The sequence below is a fragment of the Eimeria necatrix genome, genomic scaffold, assembly GCF_000499385.1.
Source record: "Eimeria necatrix Houghton genomic scaffold, Enh_scaff128, whole genome shotgun sequence".
Lineage (NCBI taxonomy): Eukaryota > Apicomplexa > Conoidasida > Eucoccidiorida > Eimeriidae > Eimeria > Eimeria necatrix.
The window spans coordinates 51,973-68,726 of record NW_013654901.1 but is presented as its reverse complement, the minus strand read 5'-3'; the positions used below and the strand labels follow the sequence as shown (position 1 = coordinate 68,726).

The following is a 16,754-nucleotide window of genomic DNA, read 5'->3' as shown; positions in this document are numbered from 1 at the left end:
CAGCGGCACCTGCTGCAGCAGCAGCAGCTGCAGCAGCACCTGCTGCAGCAGCACCTGCTGCAGCAGCAGCAGCTGCAGCAGCACCTGCTGAAACAAAACCCACTGCAGCAGCACCCGCTGCAGCAGACCCGCTGCAGCAGCACCAGCTGCAGCAGCACCAGCTGCAGCAACAGCCGCTGCAGCATCACTACCTGCAGCAGCACCCGCTGCAGCAGCAGCCACGGCAGCAACACCCGTCGCAACAACGCCAGCTGCAGCAACACCCGCTGCAGCGGCACCTGCTGCTGCTGCTGCCGCTGCTGCTGCTGCTGCTGCTGCTGCTGCTGCTGCTGCTGCTGCTGCTGCTAGGGTTTGGCTTTGACTAGCTGCTCCTCCTGCAGCAGCTGCCTCAGCAGGCGGGCCGGAGAGGCGCGGCGTGTGGGGTTTGGGTGCAGCAGCGCCTGCAGCAGGCGGTGGGCCCTGGGGTCGCTGCTGCAGGTCTTGAAGTTGAGGCGTTTGCTGCTGCTGCTGCTGCTGCTGCTGCTGCTGTCTGCTGCTGAGAGGTAGAGGCGCCGCAGCTGCTGCAGCGTGTCTGCCTCGCTGGCCACAGCAGATATCCCGTAGGGGAGGCGGGCGCTGCAGAAGACATGGAACAGCAGCAAGCCGAGGCCCCAGGCAGTAATTGCTGCTGCTGCTGCTCCCTTCTTTTGCTGCAGCAGCAGCTGCTGCTGCTGCCACACTTCCTTCTCCTTGGCGGGCACTGAGGGGCCGCAGAAGGCCCTCTCGGGAGGCATGTAGGGAGTCCAGGGCAGCTCGAGCTCCTCCTCCCCACAGACCCACCGCTGCTGCTGCTGCTGCTGCTGCTGCTGCTGCTGCTGCTGCTGCAGCGGCTGCAGTGTATGTACACCCTCGAACAGCAGCTGGCCGCTGCTGCTGATCCACGGCGAAGCTGGCCCGAAGGCCCCCAAGTGGAGGCCGGCGCTTTGCAGTGCTGCTGCTGCCTTCAGCAGCTGCAGCGCAACAAACCACTGGCCCTGCTGCTGCAGCAGCGGCAGCTGCTGCAGCCGCAGCAGCGCGTCGGGGTAAACCTCCACCCAGTTCAGCAGCAAATCGTTTCCTGCTGCAGCAACTGTGGGGGAGGGCAGCGCCAGCTGGCCGACCCAGAGAGGCAGCAGAATGTGCTGCTTCGCAGCTTCCAGGGCCTCCCGCTGCTGCTGCTGCTGCTGCTGCTGCTGCTGCTGGGCCGCGTCGTCCAGCCACGGCTCCCGCGGCTGCTGCTGCTCCTCAGAAGTGGTTTGCTGCTGCAGCAAACGCAGCCCAGCCCTTATTTGCTTCTGGCGCTCTTCTGCTGCAGCAAAGGCCTCGTCTTGGACGGGCCCCCGGGCCCTTTGGAACCTGAGGAGGAACTGCTGCGGCTGCGCTGCAGCAGCAGCAGCAGCAGCAGCAGCAGCAGCAGCACCTGCTGCTGCTCTCGCGCTGAAGTGCATGCTGGACTGAGTCTGGTCCCGCAGGGGCCCCAGCAGCAGCAACGGGGGGGCCCCCAAACCCCACAGGGTACTGGAGGCCTCCAGCTGCAGCAGCACGGGGGGCCCCAGTTTGCCCAGGAGTTCTTTGACGAGGCGGGGGGCCCCTTCTGCTGAGACTGCTGCTGCTGCTGCTGCTGCTGCTGCCAGCAAGTCTTGCTTCCCTGCTGCTGCAGCAGACGCCACTGTCTCCAGCCCCGCTGCTGCTGCTGCTCTCGCAGCAGCCTCCGAGGCGCTGTCGCTGCGCGGGTCTTCTGCTGCTGCTGCTGCTGCTGCTGCAGAGCTTGCTGCTGCTGCGCCAGCGGGGGAAGCTGTCGTTGTTGTCGTCGTGCTGCTGCTGCTGCTGCTGCTGCTGCTGCTGCTGCGGGGCGGAGCAGCAGGAAGAAGAGGCAGGAAGGACTTGGACGATCCCTCGATCCCCGCGTCAAGCTCCCCGACCAGCAGCAGGGGTTCGAGCTGCTGCTGCTGCTGCTCCTCCTCCTTCTTCTTCTGCAGCAGCAGCAGCAGCTGCTGCTGCTGCTGCTGCTGCTGCTTCTGCTTCAGGGTCTCTGCTGCCCCCCTTTCTGCAAACTGCCACTCCTTCAGGGCTGCCAGCACGTCTTCCTGCTGCTCCTCGCGCAGCACGCTGTCTGCCGCATCAGTTGCTGTTGCTGCTGCTGCTGCTGTGTCTTGCTGCTGCTGCTGCTGCTGCAGCCGCAGCAAAGCTGCTGCCATCGCCTCCTCCTCCCCCCTGCTGCCCCCCGCCAGCAGCTGCAGCACCTTTTCTCTCCCGTAGCTCTCGAGCGCAGAAGCAACGGCTTCCCCTTCGCTGTCTTGCGGCGCTGCTGCTGCTGCTGCTGCTGCTGCTGCTGCTGCTGCTGCTGGCTGCGCTGCAGGCGGCTCGCGCAGCAGCGCCAGGGTCAGGGGCCCCCGGGGGCCCCCATAGGCCCCGTCAAAGGGCCCCTGGGGGCCCCTCTTGAGTCTCCCCTCGTCTTGGCCTCGCCGCTGCCAGCAAAAGACTAAGCTGCTGCTGTCTGCTGCAGCAGCAGCAGCAGCAGCAGCAGCAAACAGCAGCAGGGAGGGCCTCATTCGCGCGGCGGCGCCAAGTCACAATCCACTAGCCACGACGACTAGCTGGAAGTGCTGCTGCGATTCTGCTGCTGCTGCTGCTGCTGGCGTATCTGCTGCTGCTGCTGCTGCTGCTGCTGCTGCTGCTGCTGAGGCTGAGGAGACACTCCAAGGGACTGCGAGAAGCTGGTGCGACTCATCGGCCTGGGAAGTGCATGTACACCTGGAAAACTTGAAACCGAAAAGCCGAAAACTAAGGGTTTAGGGTTTAGGGTTTAGGGTTTAGGGTTTAGGGTTTAGGGTTTAGGGTTTAGGGTTTAGACAGCGGTTAGGGCAGCGGGCAGGCCAGCGGTCTCTCCAGCGGCCGCTGTCTGCACAGCAGCAGCGGTTCTTCGAGTTTGTTCAAATGGACTTTTTGAATTTAATTTAATTTAATTTAATTCAATTTAATTTAATTCAAAAAAGATATTTCAACGTTAAAGCCGTTGCATGCACAGGCCTCCTGGTCCCTCTGCTGCTGCCGCCGCCGCCGCCGCCGCTGCTGCTGCTGCTGCTGCTGCTGCTGCTGCTGCAGCAGAGCCCGCTGGCTCGCTGCAGCAGCCAGCAAAGACTGCATGCAAATTTGGGCTGAACTTCAATTTGAGGGTTTGGGGGCCCCTGGGGCCCCTGGGGCCCCGGGTGTACGTACACCTCACGCCCCGACTCGCTGCAACGCACGGGGGCCCCCAGCAGCAGCAGGGGGCCCCCAGCAGCAGCAGGGGGCCCCCAGCAGCAGCAGGGGGCCCCCAGCAGCAGCAGGGAGCCCCCAGCAGCAGATGGGGGCCCCCAGCAGCAGCAGGGAGCCCCCAGCAGCAGCAGGGGGCCCCCAAGTCCCCCCAATACCCCAAATAGCCTTTAAATTAATACTTATTTAAAAGGGAAACTGCTTTGGAGGAGCAGCGAGGGCTGCTGCAGCTAGCTGCCGCTGCTGCTGCTGCAGCTAGCTGCCGCTGCTGTTGCTGCTGCTGCAGCTAGCTGCCGCTGCTGTTGCTGCTGCTGCAGCTAGCTGCTGCTGCTGCTGCTGCTGCTGCTGCTTCTGCAGCAGCGTTTCGTGGCTGTTCATCTAAGGTATTTCCTACGCAGCGTCGCTCTACCCGCTAGACGCCGCCTGGTACACACAGCTAGCTGCTGCAGCCAGCGTAAGCAGCTGCAGCAGCAGCTGGCCACGCAGCCACGCTATGGCTAGCTGGCTTAATGCATTCCAGAAGGCGGGTAGGAATCTGGTGGCTGCCTGCAGCAGCTAGCTAGCCCTAAAGGCTAGGGTTTCGGGCCTGGCCCTTGAATGTAGGGTTTAGGGTTTAGGGTTTAGGGTTTGCGACTCGACCTAGGGTTTGGAGTTTTTACAAGTCCCCGCAGGACTATCCTGGGCAATCTGCTCGACCCTACAAGCTAGCTGCCTGACTAGCCCGCAGCGGCCCTGTGGCTGCTGCGCTATTGCTGCCGCTGCGCTATTGCTGCTGCTGCTGCTGCTGCTGCTGCTGCTGCTGCTGCTGCTCACGCACGGCTTATACCCAAAGCATCGTGTTCAAGTTGCTGCAGGCGCCGCCCGCCGGGGGCTGCGGCCCCCGGTAGAGCCTAGAGAACAGTGAATTGGCTCGGCGAAGCTGCTGCAGCAATTTGGCCAGAGAAGTGGCATTCTGCTGCAGTCTGCTGCTGCTGCTGCTGCTGCTGCTGCTGCTCTGCAGCGTGGGGCCCCACAGCAGCAGCACGCGGAAGGAGTTGGTGGCTGCGGCGGCGGTCTTTGAAGTGCATGCAAGAAGTCCGTGGGGGTTTCGCCCGTAGCCGTCGCCCCGCTGCTGCTGCTGCAGCGCCGCCGCGGCAGCGGCGCTGCGGCTGCTGCTGCTGCTGCTGCTGCTGCTGCTGCAGCAGCAGCAGCAAAGCCCCGAGGCTCACATGCAGTCTTCAAACTTGTTTACAATCGGCTCTGCATGCTTCTCCACCATGTAGTCCACGTAAGAGCCCACGCCGGGCAGCACGAGGTCACTGACATCGACGCCGAAGGCGGCCATGGAGCTGCTGGTGGTCTTTGCGGTGATGCTGCGGAGTTTTTCCGCCAAACTTCGCATTTTTTGACGCATTTCGGAGTCTTTTTCGGGATTTTTCTCGCGGATTTCCGCAGCAAGTTCTTCCATTTGGTCCACGGCGTCGTTGAAGTCCTTTTCGCCTTCAATTGCTGCGTCGAAAGCTGCAATTGTTTGCTCGAAAGAAGCAGAAGTGCCCTCGGGCTGCAGTTCCCGCAGCAAAAACTTTATGAAGTCCGAGACGGCGTCGAGCCGCGAGTTCAGACTGTTGCTCTCCTCGCCCAGAAACTTGAACAGCTCCCCCACAGCCTGCAGCCCTTCTGCTGCAGCCTGCGCCGGAGTCTTGGCTTCTGCTGCTGCTGCAGCAGCAGCTCTGCTGGCAGAAGCAGCGAAAGCTCCGCTGGAAAGCAGCAGGCCCGCAAACGGGGCGGCGGCCAGCAGCTGCAGCGCCTTCATCGTGTCAGTGAGCGGGGAAGCGCGCCTTTCGGGGAAACCGACGGAATCTCGCGGCCAAAACAAATTAAACCTTTTATTGTTTACTTTAATTACTTTTTTCGACAGCAAGGACCGCGGGAAACCCCCAGCAGCTCCTCCCCCAACCCGCTCTCCGCCGCTGCCATTCAAGTTCCAGATCCGCCGCACCCAACAAACGTACCAATGCGACGCACTGCCGCCGCCAGACCACTTCAAAGGATTCTGCTGTCTTCTATTCCTTTTTATTTATATTTTTAAATTATTTTGCCTCCTAATCGCGCAAAAAACTCCCCTTTTCCGGCCGGTTTCGCAGACTCGAACCCCGACCGTCTGACGCCTTCCCGGCACGGTGCTGCCAGCCTCGTGTGCGCGGGCTGCCCAGTAGAGCCTGCAAAGCCTCCTCAGCTCTTTATAAAATATAAATAACTTCGAAATTAATTAAGTCAAAATTGAGCGGCGCGAGACTTTGTATATCGCGGGCTGCAGCGCAGCAGCAGCAGCTGCGCGGTGAGGCGCCACTGCCAGATCGCCAACAGGTGGTGGGTGCTGCTGTTCTTGCAGAAGATTTGCTGATTAAAACACCTTTAGAAAGAATATCTTTTAATTAATTGGCTTTCAATTCAAACTATAGACATAACTGGGAAGATCCGCAGCTTTTATTTCCCCCAAGGCGACCTGTAATGCAGCACTCCACTGCTCAGCCAGCCGACAAAAGAGTTCAATTCCAAACTTTTCACGAAAAAAGGACTTGTTTCCCTTTCCAAAAAAATTGAAACAGAGTCATTTCTGAGTTGTCTTAGCCTGATCTTACTTGGCAAGTCTGCAGCGGCTTGGGTCAGTTTTTGTCTTTTCTGTAAGTGGGAGGCACAGCAGCACACAACATCTTTGCTTCTTTCATTAGATTTTCATGTACTTAGGCAGTGCAACTGGCGCCAAATGTGTCAAAAAAGAGGAAAAGAATTCACTTTTCAATAGGCTACAAGTCGGCAGTCATTAAAGGAATAATTAAGCTGGAAAGACGCATTATTGTGCTGCAAGAATGAGGTTTTAGGCTTGCAAAGACACTGCAGCAGTCAGACACATTTTGCTTTGTGTGAGTTAAGACGTAGAGATCAAAACATTTCATTTTGAATGCAAAATGAGGCTTTTCGGCTTTATTTCCATGATTAAGAAAGCAGTGCAGCACTCAAACTTCAACAGACTTTTTCAAAATAAGGCTTTTTGGGTCTATTTTGCATAATTAAGGCAGAAGTGCAAAACCTGAAATTTGTTGCCAAACCTTCTTTCTGCACTATCAGCCACTGAGACTTCTCTATAGGGAGCCTCCCGAAATGTTTTGTGGCAGCTGAAAAGGAATCTGTCTTTGTTTCAACATTAGCTTTTTCTAGACCAGTACACAATTCCTAATTGCCGAGAAGAAATATGGCGATGCGGAATATATTCATGTTTGTTTTCAAAAGTGATGCACTCAAGGTCTTTCAAAAGTGCCGCAGAAGACACTTTATTCAATTGAATCTTTTGCAGCTTCAATTAAAATGAGCTGCCACACAAATCCCACAAATGAATAACTTCGGCTTCTTGACACAAGTCCACTGTTTCCCTTGCCCTCTCAGAACTGTTCAACTGCCCACTTTGAAAGCTCTGCTGCAGCAGGCAGGGGGCAGCTCTCTTTCCAAAGTCCTTTTCATCTTTCCTTCACAGTACTTGTTCACTTTCGGTCTCACTCCAATATTTAGCTTTGTGTGAAACTTATCACACATGCTGCTGCTGCTTGCTCTGGGTCACATTTCAAATGGGCAAATGGAAGCAGCAGCAGCACATGCAGGCAGGGAGCATTCAATTACTTTTAATGAAGGCACTTTTTCGAATCCACACAGCTTTCCAGCCTCCCGGCTATTTCTGTTCTTCAAGGTAGTGCGCAGCTCTGCAAACACCGTCAGATCTTCCTGGAAAGCAGTCGTTCTTTGAACTTCCCAACTAACTTTTGATATTCGAAAGTTTCAAGATTAAAATTTGATATTTTTCCTGAAAAAACAGTTTATCTGATGCGGGACTCGACCCGCTTTATCTGGCCACCGCAACAGTGCTGTGGTGCTCTCACTAGCAGAAAAGAGAAAAAAATCAAAAACTGGAAAAGCTTTCAAGACTACAGGAGAGCTGCAATTTCTTCCTAACAGTTTTCCAGTCTGGAACTGAGGGTTTGTCTTTAAAGTTTGAGTGAAGAAGTGCTGTACAGATAAGCTCGGCTTGGCTCCTGCGAGGCTCTTCTTTCATGGCTACATCCGTTCCTTAGGCTTATTCCTATCACTACTAAGTAAGGAAACTCAAACACTTGAGAAATTTAAACATTATTTCGAACTTCCTTATCCCCACGGAACGCATGCGTTCCTCCAATACTTCTAACGCTCTGCGTGGCCAAGCAGTGTACTGCAACTGCGGTACTTCTTGCCAGCCCTAAACCCTGGAACTAATTAAGAGCACTTCGGGACTTTGCTTTCGAGCACTTAAACCCTTTATGCATTTTCTGCTATCATGTTTCACGCCGATCTACACATTCTGAATTACACGGCCCTGAACTTCACTTTTGGGCTGCTTTATAGCGCCGTGCGCCACAAGTTCTGAGATGAAGAATGCGCCAAGAATCATCTTGACGCGCTCCCCAAAGGCTGCACTTTTGTTTTTGAGAGAAGCACTTTTTTCTATTTGGGATATAAGCGAGACGCGGGCTGCATCACATTTGTGCGCAGCCAACCCTATGCTGGGGATATGGGGATATTAGGAGAGTGAGATACTGATATTGTGGTGTCTGAAAGCCAGGCCATATTTCCATTCTCTGTTCAAAACTCAAAAGGTCAGCCTCAACTGTTGAGGCTGAGCTGCGTGGGAGCTGCTCACGCCACCCCCGGTGCAGCGCAGCCAGCCTCATGCTGTTTGTGAAAGATATGAGTGTGACAGATTCACGGGTGACTAGAGATATCTTGAGTTGATAAGTTTAAACAGAGAGACTGAGTCTGTCAACAAATTGCTTCCCCTTTCAATGAGGGCTTTCACTGGCTATTCTCCAATACATGATCTTCTATAGTGCAGGATACTCGGGGCATCCCCACCCTGTAATGCATGCATGCGGCAATACTTACTTTTAATTGTGGATGAGTATCACTTTTCTTATTTGACAAAAGTCCTCTTCAGACTCCACTACAGCGTGTGACGCGCTACACGCCTTGGGATCCAGTTTGTAGTTCAATGCAGATCAGTTTTCTCGTGTGCAAAGCCCAGCTATCTTCAAATGCACCCAGAAATGTAGAGTATTACTTAGCTCCATAAACAGATCATACTTCTTTATAAGTAGCATCGAAAGTCTTCCAAACAGGGCACTTGGTGGCGCGGGGAATAAACTTGCAAAAATGAGTTGCCGCCACTCTGGTGCTTGTGTGCAGACTGTGTGGCAGCAAGTTATCGAATGATGTATCTCTGGTATATAATAAACTTGATAAGATTTCTTTGATTAGTGCAGTTTATTTAGTCAGTGGAAAGAACGCGAAGATGTGGTTTTGAAGGCTAGAAGAAAGGCTGAAAATAAATCTCAAGCCAACTAGAGTGGCGTGAGAAGGCTTCGTGAAGCCTTCACCAAACGGAACTAATGGGACTTTTGTTCCAAAAGCTAAAAGCCTTAGAATCAAAACGCGAGGAAACTTAGTTTTAATAGTTTTCCTGAGTTTTTCCAAGACTTTCGCCGCTAAAATTGTGCAGAAAACGCTTTCCAGTGAAGTCGAAGTCACGAGGGTTTATCTTTTCCCTTCATCTAAATGCTACAGTGAAGCTGAACACAGACTGCAACGCAGAGTTCCTTGCTTTTCTTACTATTATAGGAACCATTTTCCTTGAAGCGCCGCAGCAGCAGCAGCAGCAGCTGATAGTGGGGCAGCAGCAATGACTTATGGTGACAGTGCTGCAGCAGGAGTATAGGAGCAACAGCGTGGAGACAACTATCGCTGCAGCAGCAGCAGCAGCAGCAGCAGCAACAGCGGGGTCTGCTGCTGCAGCACATTGCATTAGGTGCTTCGGTTTCGACTGACTGTAGACTATGCGTACGGCTAATAGTGGCTTTTTGAATATTTTAAAAACTGAAATTTATTTAACTTTTTTTACAGGATTAGGCAGCTGAAACTGCAGTGAATTATGCCTGAAGTCTTCACTGAAAAATAAAATAAAATAACAGTTTTAAAAGTTCCATTTTAAAACAAATTTCCCCACAAGTGTTCAATTTTCCTCCTTTGCCGCAGAACTTTCCACCTAAGAGGCAAAGTCTGAATTGCAAAGAGTGTCTAAAATAAAAAGTAATTTTACTCAAAAGTTTAATTTCTGTTGAAGTAAAAAATTATCTTTTTGAATTGTAATAAAAATGGAGTTTAAATTGAAGAGATTTATTTGAAGTCCATTTAATGAATTACTTGCAGACTTAGAGCTTTCGGCAAATGGACTTTGGCTGTTTTCAGCTGCTGTTGCAGCAAATTTTGGAGTTAAAGACAGAAATAATTTGAAATAAATGAATTTAAATTAAATATTTGAAGACCTTTTGACTGCAGACTTCGCCATTTGCGAAGCGCAGCAGCAGCAGCAGCAGCGGGGCTGCAGCTGCTGCTGCTGCGCTGCAGCAGCTGCGAGACAGCAGCAAAAGAGAGTTTCGTGTCTTCGCCGCATTTGCACTTGAATTATTTTTTCGTAGCTTTTCGAATTCAAAGACTCCCCGCGCTGTCTTCGCGGGCCGCAGCCTCTGCTGCCCCTCTCAGAGGTGAGGGGCCTTCATTAAAGAAGACTTTGTCTTTAAAAGATTTTAAAAATAGTTTTTTTAAACTAAGAGTTGCGACTTTCGCAGCAGTTTCCCAAGATGGAGTTCAAGTTCAACTCCGCCGCCTGGACTTCGCCGCAGCGCTGCTGCGGGAGCCGCTGGAGAGGCCCGAAAAACGGAGAAGAGGAAATAAATGAAACTTGACGGAATAAATGAATTTAAAATAAAAAATAAAATAAATAAAGTGAAATAATTAAGTTTAAATCTCCAAGTCCCGCGGAAGGCGGGCGGGAGGCAGCAGTTGGCCGCAGTCCGCGGCTGCCGATCCGCAGGCCTCTCGTCTTGTGTTTTTGTTTTTGTTTTCTTTTTAGTTTTTATTTTGAATTCGCAACAAAATAATAATGGCGCTCGAACCCGAAGGCAAGTGACGAGTGGACTTTCTGCGGCGCGGCGGCGGTGGCGGGGTGTACGTACACCGCAGCGAAGCAGCAGTGCTCGCCGGCGGAGCGAGTTGGGTGTTTGGCTATCAAAATAAAAGCATTTCTTTTATTTTAATCATTTATTTCCTTTTATTTTGCTTTTTCGCAGCCTGGAATGTCATAATCGGCGTTTTCGTCTTCATCATGATCATCGCCGCCTTCGCGACTTATGTGAACGTGCAGCTGAAGCAGCGCGAAGTTGCAAAGCCCAAGAAGGTGACTGCAGCAGCTCTTTCCCAGACTCTGCATGCATGCATGCACGCATGCATGCATGCATGCATGCGTTTTGCATGCGTTTTGCATGCATGCACATGTGCTTGCGCTGCAGTTCAAGAAGAAGAAAGAGAAGGAGTACTGGTCTCTCGACTGAGTGCAGCAGCCCCGCGAGGCCGCCGCGCCTAAGAGATCCTTTTGCTCGCAGTTTTAGCTTGCTGCTGCTGCTGCAGCACAGAACGCAGCAGCAGCAGCAGCAGCAGCAGCAGCAGCAGCAGCAGCAGCAGCAGCAGCGTGCGAGAGGCTTCTGGCGCCGCAGTGAAACTGCCTTGCTTTGCTTCTCCAGACCTGAAATTCAAATTTGCAGAACTTCGCTGCAGCAAATCCCTAGGAATTAAGTGCTGCTAAGAGCCAAACAAATTAATTTATTGTTGCTGTTGCTGCTGCTGCTGCTGCTGCTGCTGCTGCTGCTGCTGCTGCTGCTGCTGCAGTTTGAAAAGAAGTGCGAAGACACTTCGCAGCTCTTCGCCTTCTCTTGCAAAGGCGAGGGCAGACACCTGCCGTCTAGACACCTGGGAGCAGCGGCGCAGCCGCAGCTGCTGCTGCGCTGCTGCTGCTGCTGCTGCTGCGCTGCTGCTGCTGCTGCTGCTGCTGCTGCTGCTGCTGCTGCTAGAGGTGTGGGAAAATAGAACAAAGTCCAGTGGAGTTAATTGGAATTATTGTTTTAAAAGTTTATTTTCTTTTAAGTCTTCATGTCCAACAGCCCCAGCGAGTCGTCTTGCTCCCGAGTTCTTTTGTACACTTCCACTGTCTGCAGCAAAACAGAAATCCATTTAAAATGAAAATATAATTTATTTTGCAAAATTAAAAATATAATTTCTTTTGTTTTGCAAACTGAAAATAAAAGTATAATTTATTTTGCAAAATAAAATTGAAAATGTAATTTATTTTGCAAAATAACAGAATTAAAAATATAATTTCTTTTGTTTTGGAAACTAAAAATAAAAGTATAATTTATTTTGCAAAATAAAATTGAAAATGTAATTTATTTTGCAAAAAAAATTAAAAATATGATTTATTTTGCAAAATAGCAAAAATTAAAAACATAATTTCTTTTATTTTTGCAAAGTTAAATAATTTCTTTTGTCTTGCAAAATAAAATAATTTCTTTTATTTATTTTATTTTGCGAAACAAAATATTGAAAATATGATGCCTTTCATTTTGCAAAATAAAATAAAATATTTTATCTTTCAGAATAAGTTATTTATAATATAATATCTTTTATTTTGCAAAATTAAATGCAAAATTAAATAATATATTTTATCTTGCAAAATAAAATATATTATTCATAATTAACATATTTTATTTTGCAAAATAAAATATATTATTTATAATTAACATCCTTTATTTTGCAAAATCAAATGCATTATATTATTATTGCTTTTACTTTTCAAAGCAAAAGATATTATTTTTGTTATGCAAATAAAAGATATATTACTTTTGTTTTAATCTAAAAATAAAATATTATTCACAAACAAATAAACATTAATAAAAATCTTTTACTTAAAATAAAATGTTATTCATTAACAAATTGTAATGTTTTACTTTGCAAAATAAAACAAAAATAAAATCTTCCACTTCAAATAAAATAAATAAATAAATAAATAAATAAATAAATAATAATGCTTTACTTCGGAAAACAAAACAAATAATAATAATATTTCATTTGCAAAATAAAACACAAATAATATAATTTCTTTATTTTTCAAAATAAAATAAAAATGTTTTATTCTGCAAATAAAATATATTATAAAAGCAGTCTGTATTATTTTCCAAAATAAAACATTATTTCACAATTAAAAATGTTTTGTTTTGCAAAATAAAATATAATTTCCATAAATAAAATAATAATGTTTTGCTCTCCAAAATAAGAATATAGTGGGATTTCTTTCTTAAAAATAAAACATTATTTCGCAAATAAAAAGCAAATTATTATTTGTTTTTTGTTTATGAAAAATGTTTTTGTTTTTATTTCGCGAAATAAAAATAATTGTTTAATGAATAAAAGCAAATAATAATGAAACATATTTTAAGAAATAAAGCAAATATTATTTTTGAAAAAATAAATAATAAAAATATTTTACTTTTAAAAATAAAAATGTTCAAATATAATTCTTCATTTCATAAATAACAGCAAACAGAAAGGCGTTTTACTTTGCAAAATAAAATTGTTTTATTTATCAAATAAAAGCAAATAATAACATTTATTTCAGAAAACAAAAAGATGAATTATTTGACAAATAAAAGCAAACAACATTTTGCAAAATAAGAAAGTTAATTACTTGATAAATAAAAGCAAACAATGATGTTTTATTTTGCAGAATAAGAAGAAGAATTATTTGACAAATAAAAGCAAACAACAACATTTTTATTTTGGAAAATAAGAAAAGTAATTACTTGATAAATAAAAGCAAATAACATTTTCTTTTGAAAAAAAGGAAATTAATTACTTGACAAATAAAAGCAAATAACATTTTATTTTGGAAAACAATAAAACTAATTACTTGACAAATAAAAACAAAAACATTTTATTTTGGAAAAGAAGAAAAGTGATTACTTGACAAATAAAAACAAAAACATTTTGGAAAAAAGGAAATTAATTACTTGACAAATAAAACAAAAACATTTTAAAAAAGGAAATTAATTACTTGACAAATAAAAACAAAAACATTTTATTTAAAAAGGATTTATTTCAAAAAAACTCACGAGAGTTTCGTCAAGTTTGGAGCTCCAAAGGACTTCTCCTGGCTGAGCCTCTTGGAGTTTGCGTTGGAGTTCTTCTTCACTAATTGCTGCTTCCGGTGCTGCTGCTGCTGCTGCAGCAGCAGCAGCAAGAGCCCTTGCTGCGTCGCCGTCTACGTGGGTGGAGGCGTCCACTCGCGCTGGCGCTGCTGCTGCTGCTGCTGCTGCTGCTGCTGCTGCTGCTGCTGCTGCTGCGGGCTGCGCCGCCTCCGCTGCTGCTGCTGCTGCTGCTGCTGCTCCCGGCTGCGCCGCCGCTGCTGCTGCTGCTGCTGCTGCTGCTGCTGGTGCTGCTGCTGCTGCTGCGCGCAGCGCCACAAAAGACAAGTCCGCGGGGTCATTGAGAATAACTTTAAAAGGAAAAACGTCGAAAAGTCCTTCTTGCATTCTGCGAAGTTCTTTGCAAATAAATTCAATTTTTTTTTTCGAAGTTTTTGCGGCGGAGTCCCCACTCGCAAAGGGCACACTTTCGCTAAGTCCGTCCGCCAGCGCCTTCAACAGCCCCTCCACTGTTGTCAAAGTTCCTGCAAATAAATGTTTTAAAATAAATAGTTTTAAATTAATAAATACTTTTTAATTAAGTTTTAAAAATAAATAGTTTTAAATTAAGTTTTAAAAATAAATACTTTTAAATTAAGTTTTAAAAATAAATAGTTTTAAATTAAGTTTTGCAAAATAAATAGTTTTAAATTAAGTTTTAAAAATAAATACTTTTAAAAGTTTTTAATTAAAGTTTTGCAAATAAATGTTTTTAAAATTTTGCAAAATAAAACAATCTTAAAGTTCCTGCAAATAAATGTTCAAAGTTTTGCAAAATAAATATTTTGAAAGTTTTAAATTAAAGTTTTGCAAATAAATATTTTTAAATTAAAGTTTTGCAAAATAAAACAATTTTAAAGTTAAAGTTCTGCAAAACAAAACACTTTTGAAGAGCCAAAGTTCTGCAAACAAGCATTTTTAAAAGTTAAAGATTCTGCAGAACAAAACACTTTTAAAGTTAAAGTTTTGCAAAACAAAACACTTTAAAGTTCCTGCAAAACAAAACAATTTAAAAATTAAAATTTCTGCAAAACACTTTTGAACTTTTTTGGAGGCAAACTGCAGCACTCCGCGCGGTGTACGTACACCGCAGCGCGCGCGGAAAGCGCTGCCGGAAACCGCGGGAAAGCGACACTTCTTTGCAAACTGAGCAGCAGCAAACCAGCAGCAAGTCAGCAGCAGCTGCTGCAGCTGCTGCTGCTGCAGCAGCTGCAGCAGCTGCTGCTGCTGCTGCAGCTTCGAAGCTCACCAGCTTCTGCGCCGCCCTCCATGGAAAAGTCCAAACTGGGGATTTCGACTGAGGCCGTGTCGCCCTTCAGCACATCTCTGTTCAAGTCTTCGGGGCCCTCCACCTGCAGCAGCCGCAGCTCACACTCGCGCACTTTTGGCTCTCGAAAATGCTGCAGCAGCAGCAGCAGCAGCAGCAGCTGCTGCTGCCCGCTGCAGCAGCAGCAGCAGCAGCAGCAGCAGCAGCAGCAGCAACGCGGGAAAGCTTCACCGTCAGAATCCACCTTCGCGCAGCCAAGCCGTAGGCGCCTGCTGCTTTTATTTCGGAGTTCTTCGCCCCGCAGTTGGGGCAGCAAAAGGCGAAGATGAGACACTCGCGGAAACCTGCAAAGAGCAGCAGCAGCAGCAGCAGCAAAAGCCGCAAAGAGCAGCAGCAGCAAAAGCCGCGAAGTGCAGCAGCAGCAAAAGCCGCAAAGTGAGGAAGTTTTCATTTATTACAAACAACACTTCCGCATTTTGCTGCTTCTGGCTTTTTTAAGACGCTAAACTGACAAATTCAGAAAAATTCACAAGTGCTGCTGCTTGCTGCTGCTTGCTGCTGCTTGCTGCTGCTTGCTGCTGCTTGCTGCTGCTTGCTGCTGCTTGCTGCTGCACCTGGAATGTTGACTTGGCAGACTTTGTTGGTCGTGCTGCAGCCGCAGTGCGGGCATTCCACTGGCAGCAAAAGGGCCTCTTCTTTGAGAGCTGCTTCGTCTTCTGCTGCTGTTGCTGCTGCTGCTGTTGCTGCTGCTGCTGCAGCTTCCTCTGCCTCGGGGGCCCCTTCGTCTGCGCACAAGTCAGCAGCACCCCTGAAAAGCCCTGGCAGGGGGCCCCCCTTGGGCCCTTACTGGGGCCCCCAATTGCTGCGTGGACTTAGCCGCAACACAGGTGCGCTGCCGCTGCCGCTGCTGCTGCTGCTGCTGCTGCTGCTGCTGCTGCTGCTGCTGCTGCTGCTGCTGCTGCTGCTGCTGCTGCTGCTGCTGCTGGGGCGCACCTGGGGCTTCTTGGGCCTCGAAGTACCCCATTGCATGCAGCTGCTCCTTCGTCCTTTCGAAGTGCCTCACAAGGAGGCGGCTGTCGGCGCGCTGCAGCGGCTGCGGGCCTTGCGGGGCGGCGCCAGCCTCTTCCCGCGGCCCGCTGCTGCTGCCCGCAGCAGCAGCAGCAGCAGCAGCAGCAGCAGCGTCTTCGAGCTTGTGCGCAGCCTCCTGCTGCTTGTCCGCAGCCAGAGACAGGCTCTCCACGTAGCTGTTGCCGCTGGGGTCCTCCAGCACCAGGCGGAAGGGCTGCTGCCCCGCAGCCATGGCTTTGAGTCTGCGGGCGAGGCGGGAGAGCTGCTGCGCCTTTTCCTTTTCTTCGAGCTGGAGTTGGTAAAGAGCGGCGAACTTGAGGTTTTCCGCGAAAGAATCCACGAGACCCTCGACTGTGTTCAGCTCCGCGCGCGCCCGCGAGGCCGGCACTTCGAGTTCAACTTCCGGGATTTCCACTCGACAGTGTTCGCTCCGCACCACTTGGCGGTTCAAATCCAACGGAGAAGTCACTTTGCACTCAATATGAACGCCTTTGGGGGCCAAACTGCCGGCGGTTTGCACCTGCGCGCAGCAGATCGCGCCCGCGCCGCCGCAAATCCTGAACTTGAACTTCGCCGAAACTCCGGCTAACTCCGCCCTTTCCCGCGATCTCCACTCAATTGCTCTTCACTGCTTCGAAATGCAATTAAAAATTAAAAAAAAGCCGAAGGAAACGGCTGGAAAACGAAGCAAAGCTGCAGAGAGATGCGGCTGCCTGTGCAGCTTCCTGTGCAGCTTTCCTTACCTCTCGGTTCGCGTAGTTGCAGTGCGGACAGCTGAACGAGGATATCAACAAGTCCTTGAAATGAGGAACTCGGTGCAATAAAATGAGCGTTTCCCCATTTTCTTCGCAGTTCGGACACAAAGAAGTTATCCGATTCACGCAGTCCAGCAAGCTGTCGCTTTCTTCCGCGGCCTTCCCGGACTCGCCCGGGGGCCCCACCGCCGCCTCCTGAGACATCCTGTAAAGAACTAAACGCAAATTGCAAAATAAATCGACTTTAAATGCACAAAAACG

General features: G+C 48.7%; 4 protein-coding genes across 4 annotated transcripts; 1 reads left to right on the top strand and 3 right to left on the bottom strand.

The window, feature by feature from the left end:
• Positions 1–344: 344 nt before the first annotated feature.
• On the bottom strand, positions 345–2,570 carry ENH_00009670 (hypothetical protein, conserved; the record flags this gene model as incomplete). The annotated part of the gene is made up of 1 exon (XM_013584170.1): positions 345–2,570. The coding sequence occupies one exon, from the start codon at positions 2,568–2,570 to the stop codon at positions 345–347; it is 2,226 nt and encodes a 741-aa protein (XP_013439624.1).
• A 1,907-nt stretch (positions 2,571–4,477) lies between these two features.
• Positions 4,478–5,065, bottom strand: ENH_00009660 (hypothetical protein, conserved; the record flags this gene model as incomplete). Its single annotated transcript, XM_013584169.1, has 1 exon — positions 4,478–5,065. One exon carries the CDS (start codon positions 5,063–5,065, stop codon positions 4,478–4,480), a length of 588 nt encoding a protein of 195 aa, XP_013439623.1.
• A 4,906-nt stretch (positions 5,066–9,971) lies between these two features.
• Positions 9,972–10,962, top strand: ENH_00009650 (hypothetical protein; the record flags this gene model as incomplete). The annotated part of the gene is made up of 2 exons (XM_013584168.1): positions 9,972–10,069; positions 10,680–10,962. 2 exons carry the CDS (start codon positions 9,972–9,974, stop codon positions 10,960–10,962), a joined length of 381 nt encoding a protein of 126 aa, XP_013439622.1.
• Positions 10,963–11,306: 344 nt separating this feature from the next.
• ENH_00009640 (zinc-finger protein ZPR1, putative) lies at positions 11,307–16,697 on the bottom strand (the record flags this gene model as incomplete). Its single annotated transcript, XM_013584167.1, has 5 exons — positions 11,307–11,375; positions 14,902–15,014; positions 15,285–15,455; positions 15,664–16,258; positions 16,482–16,697. The coding sequence occupies 5 exons, from the start codon at positions 16,695–16,697 to the stop codon at positions 11,307–11,309; spliced, it is 1,164 nt and encodes a 387-aa protein (XP_013439621.1).
• Between the last annotated feature and the right edge of the window lie 57 nt (positions 16,698–16,754).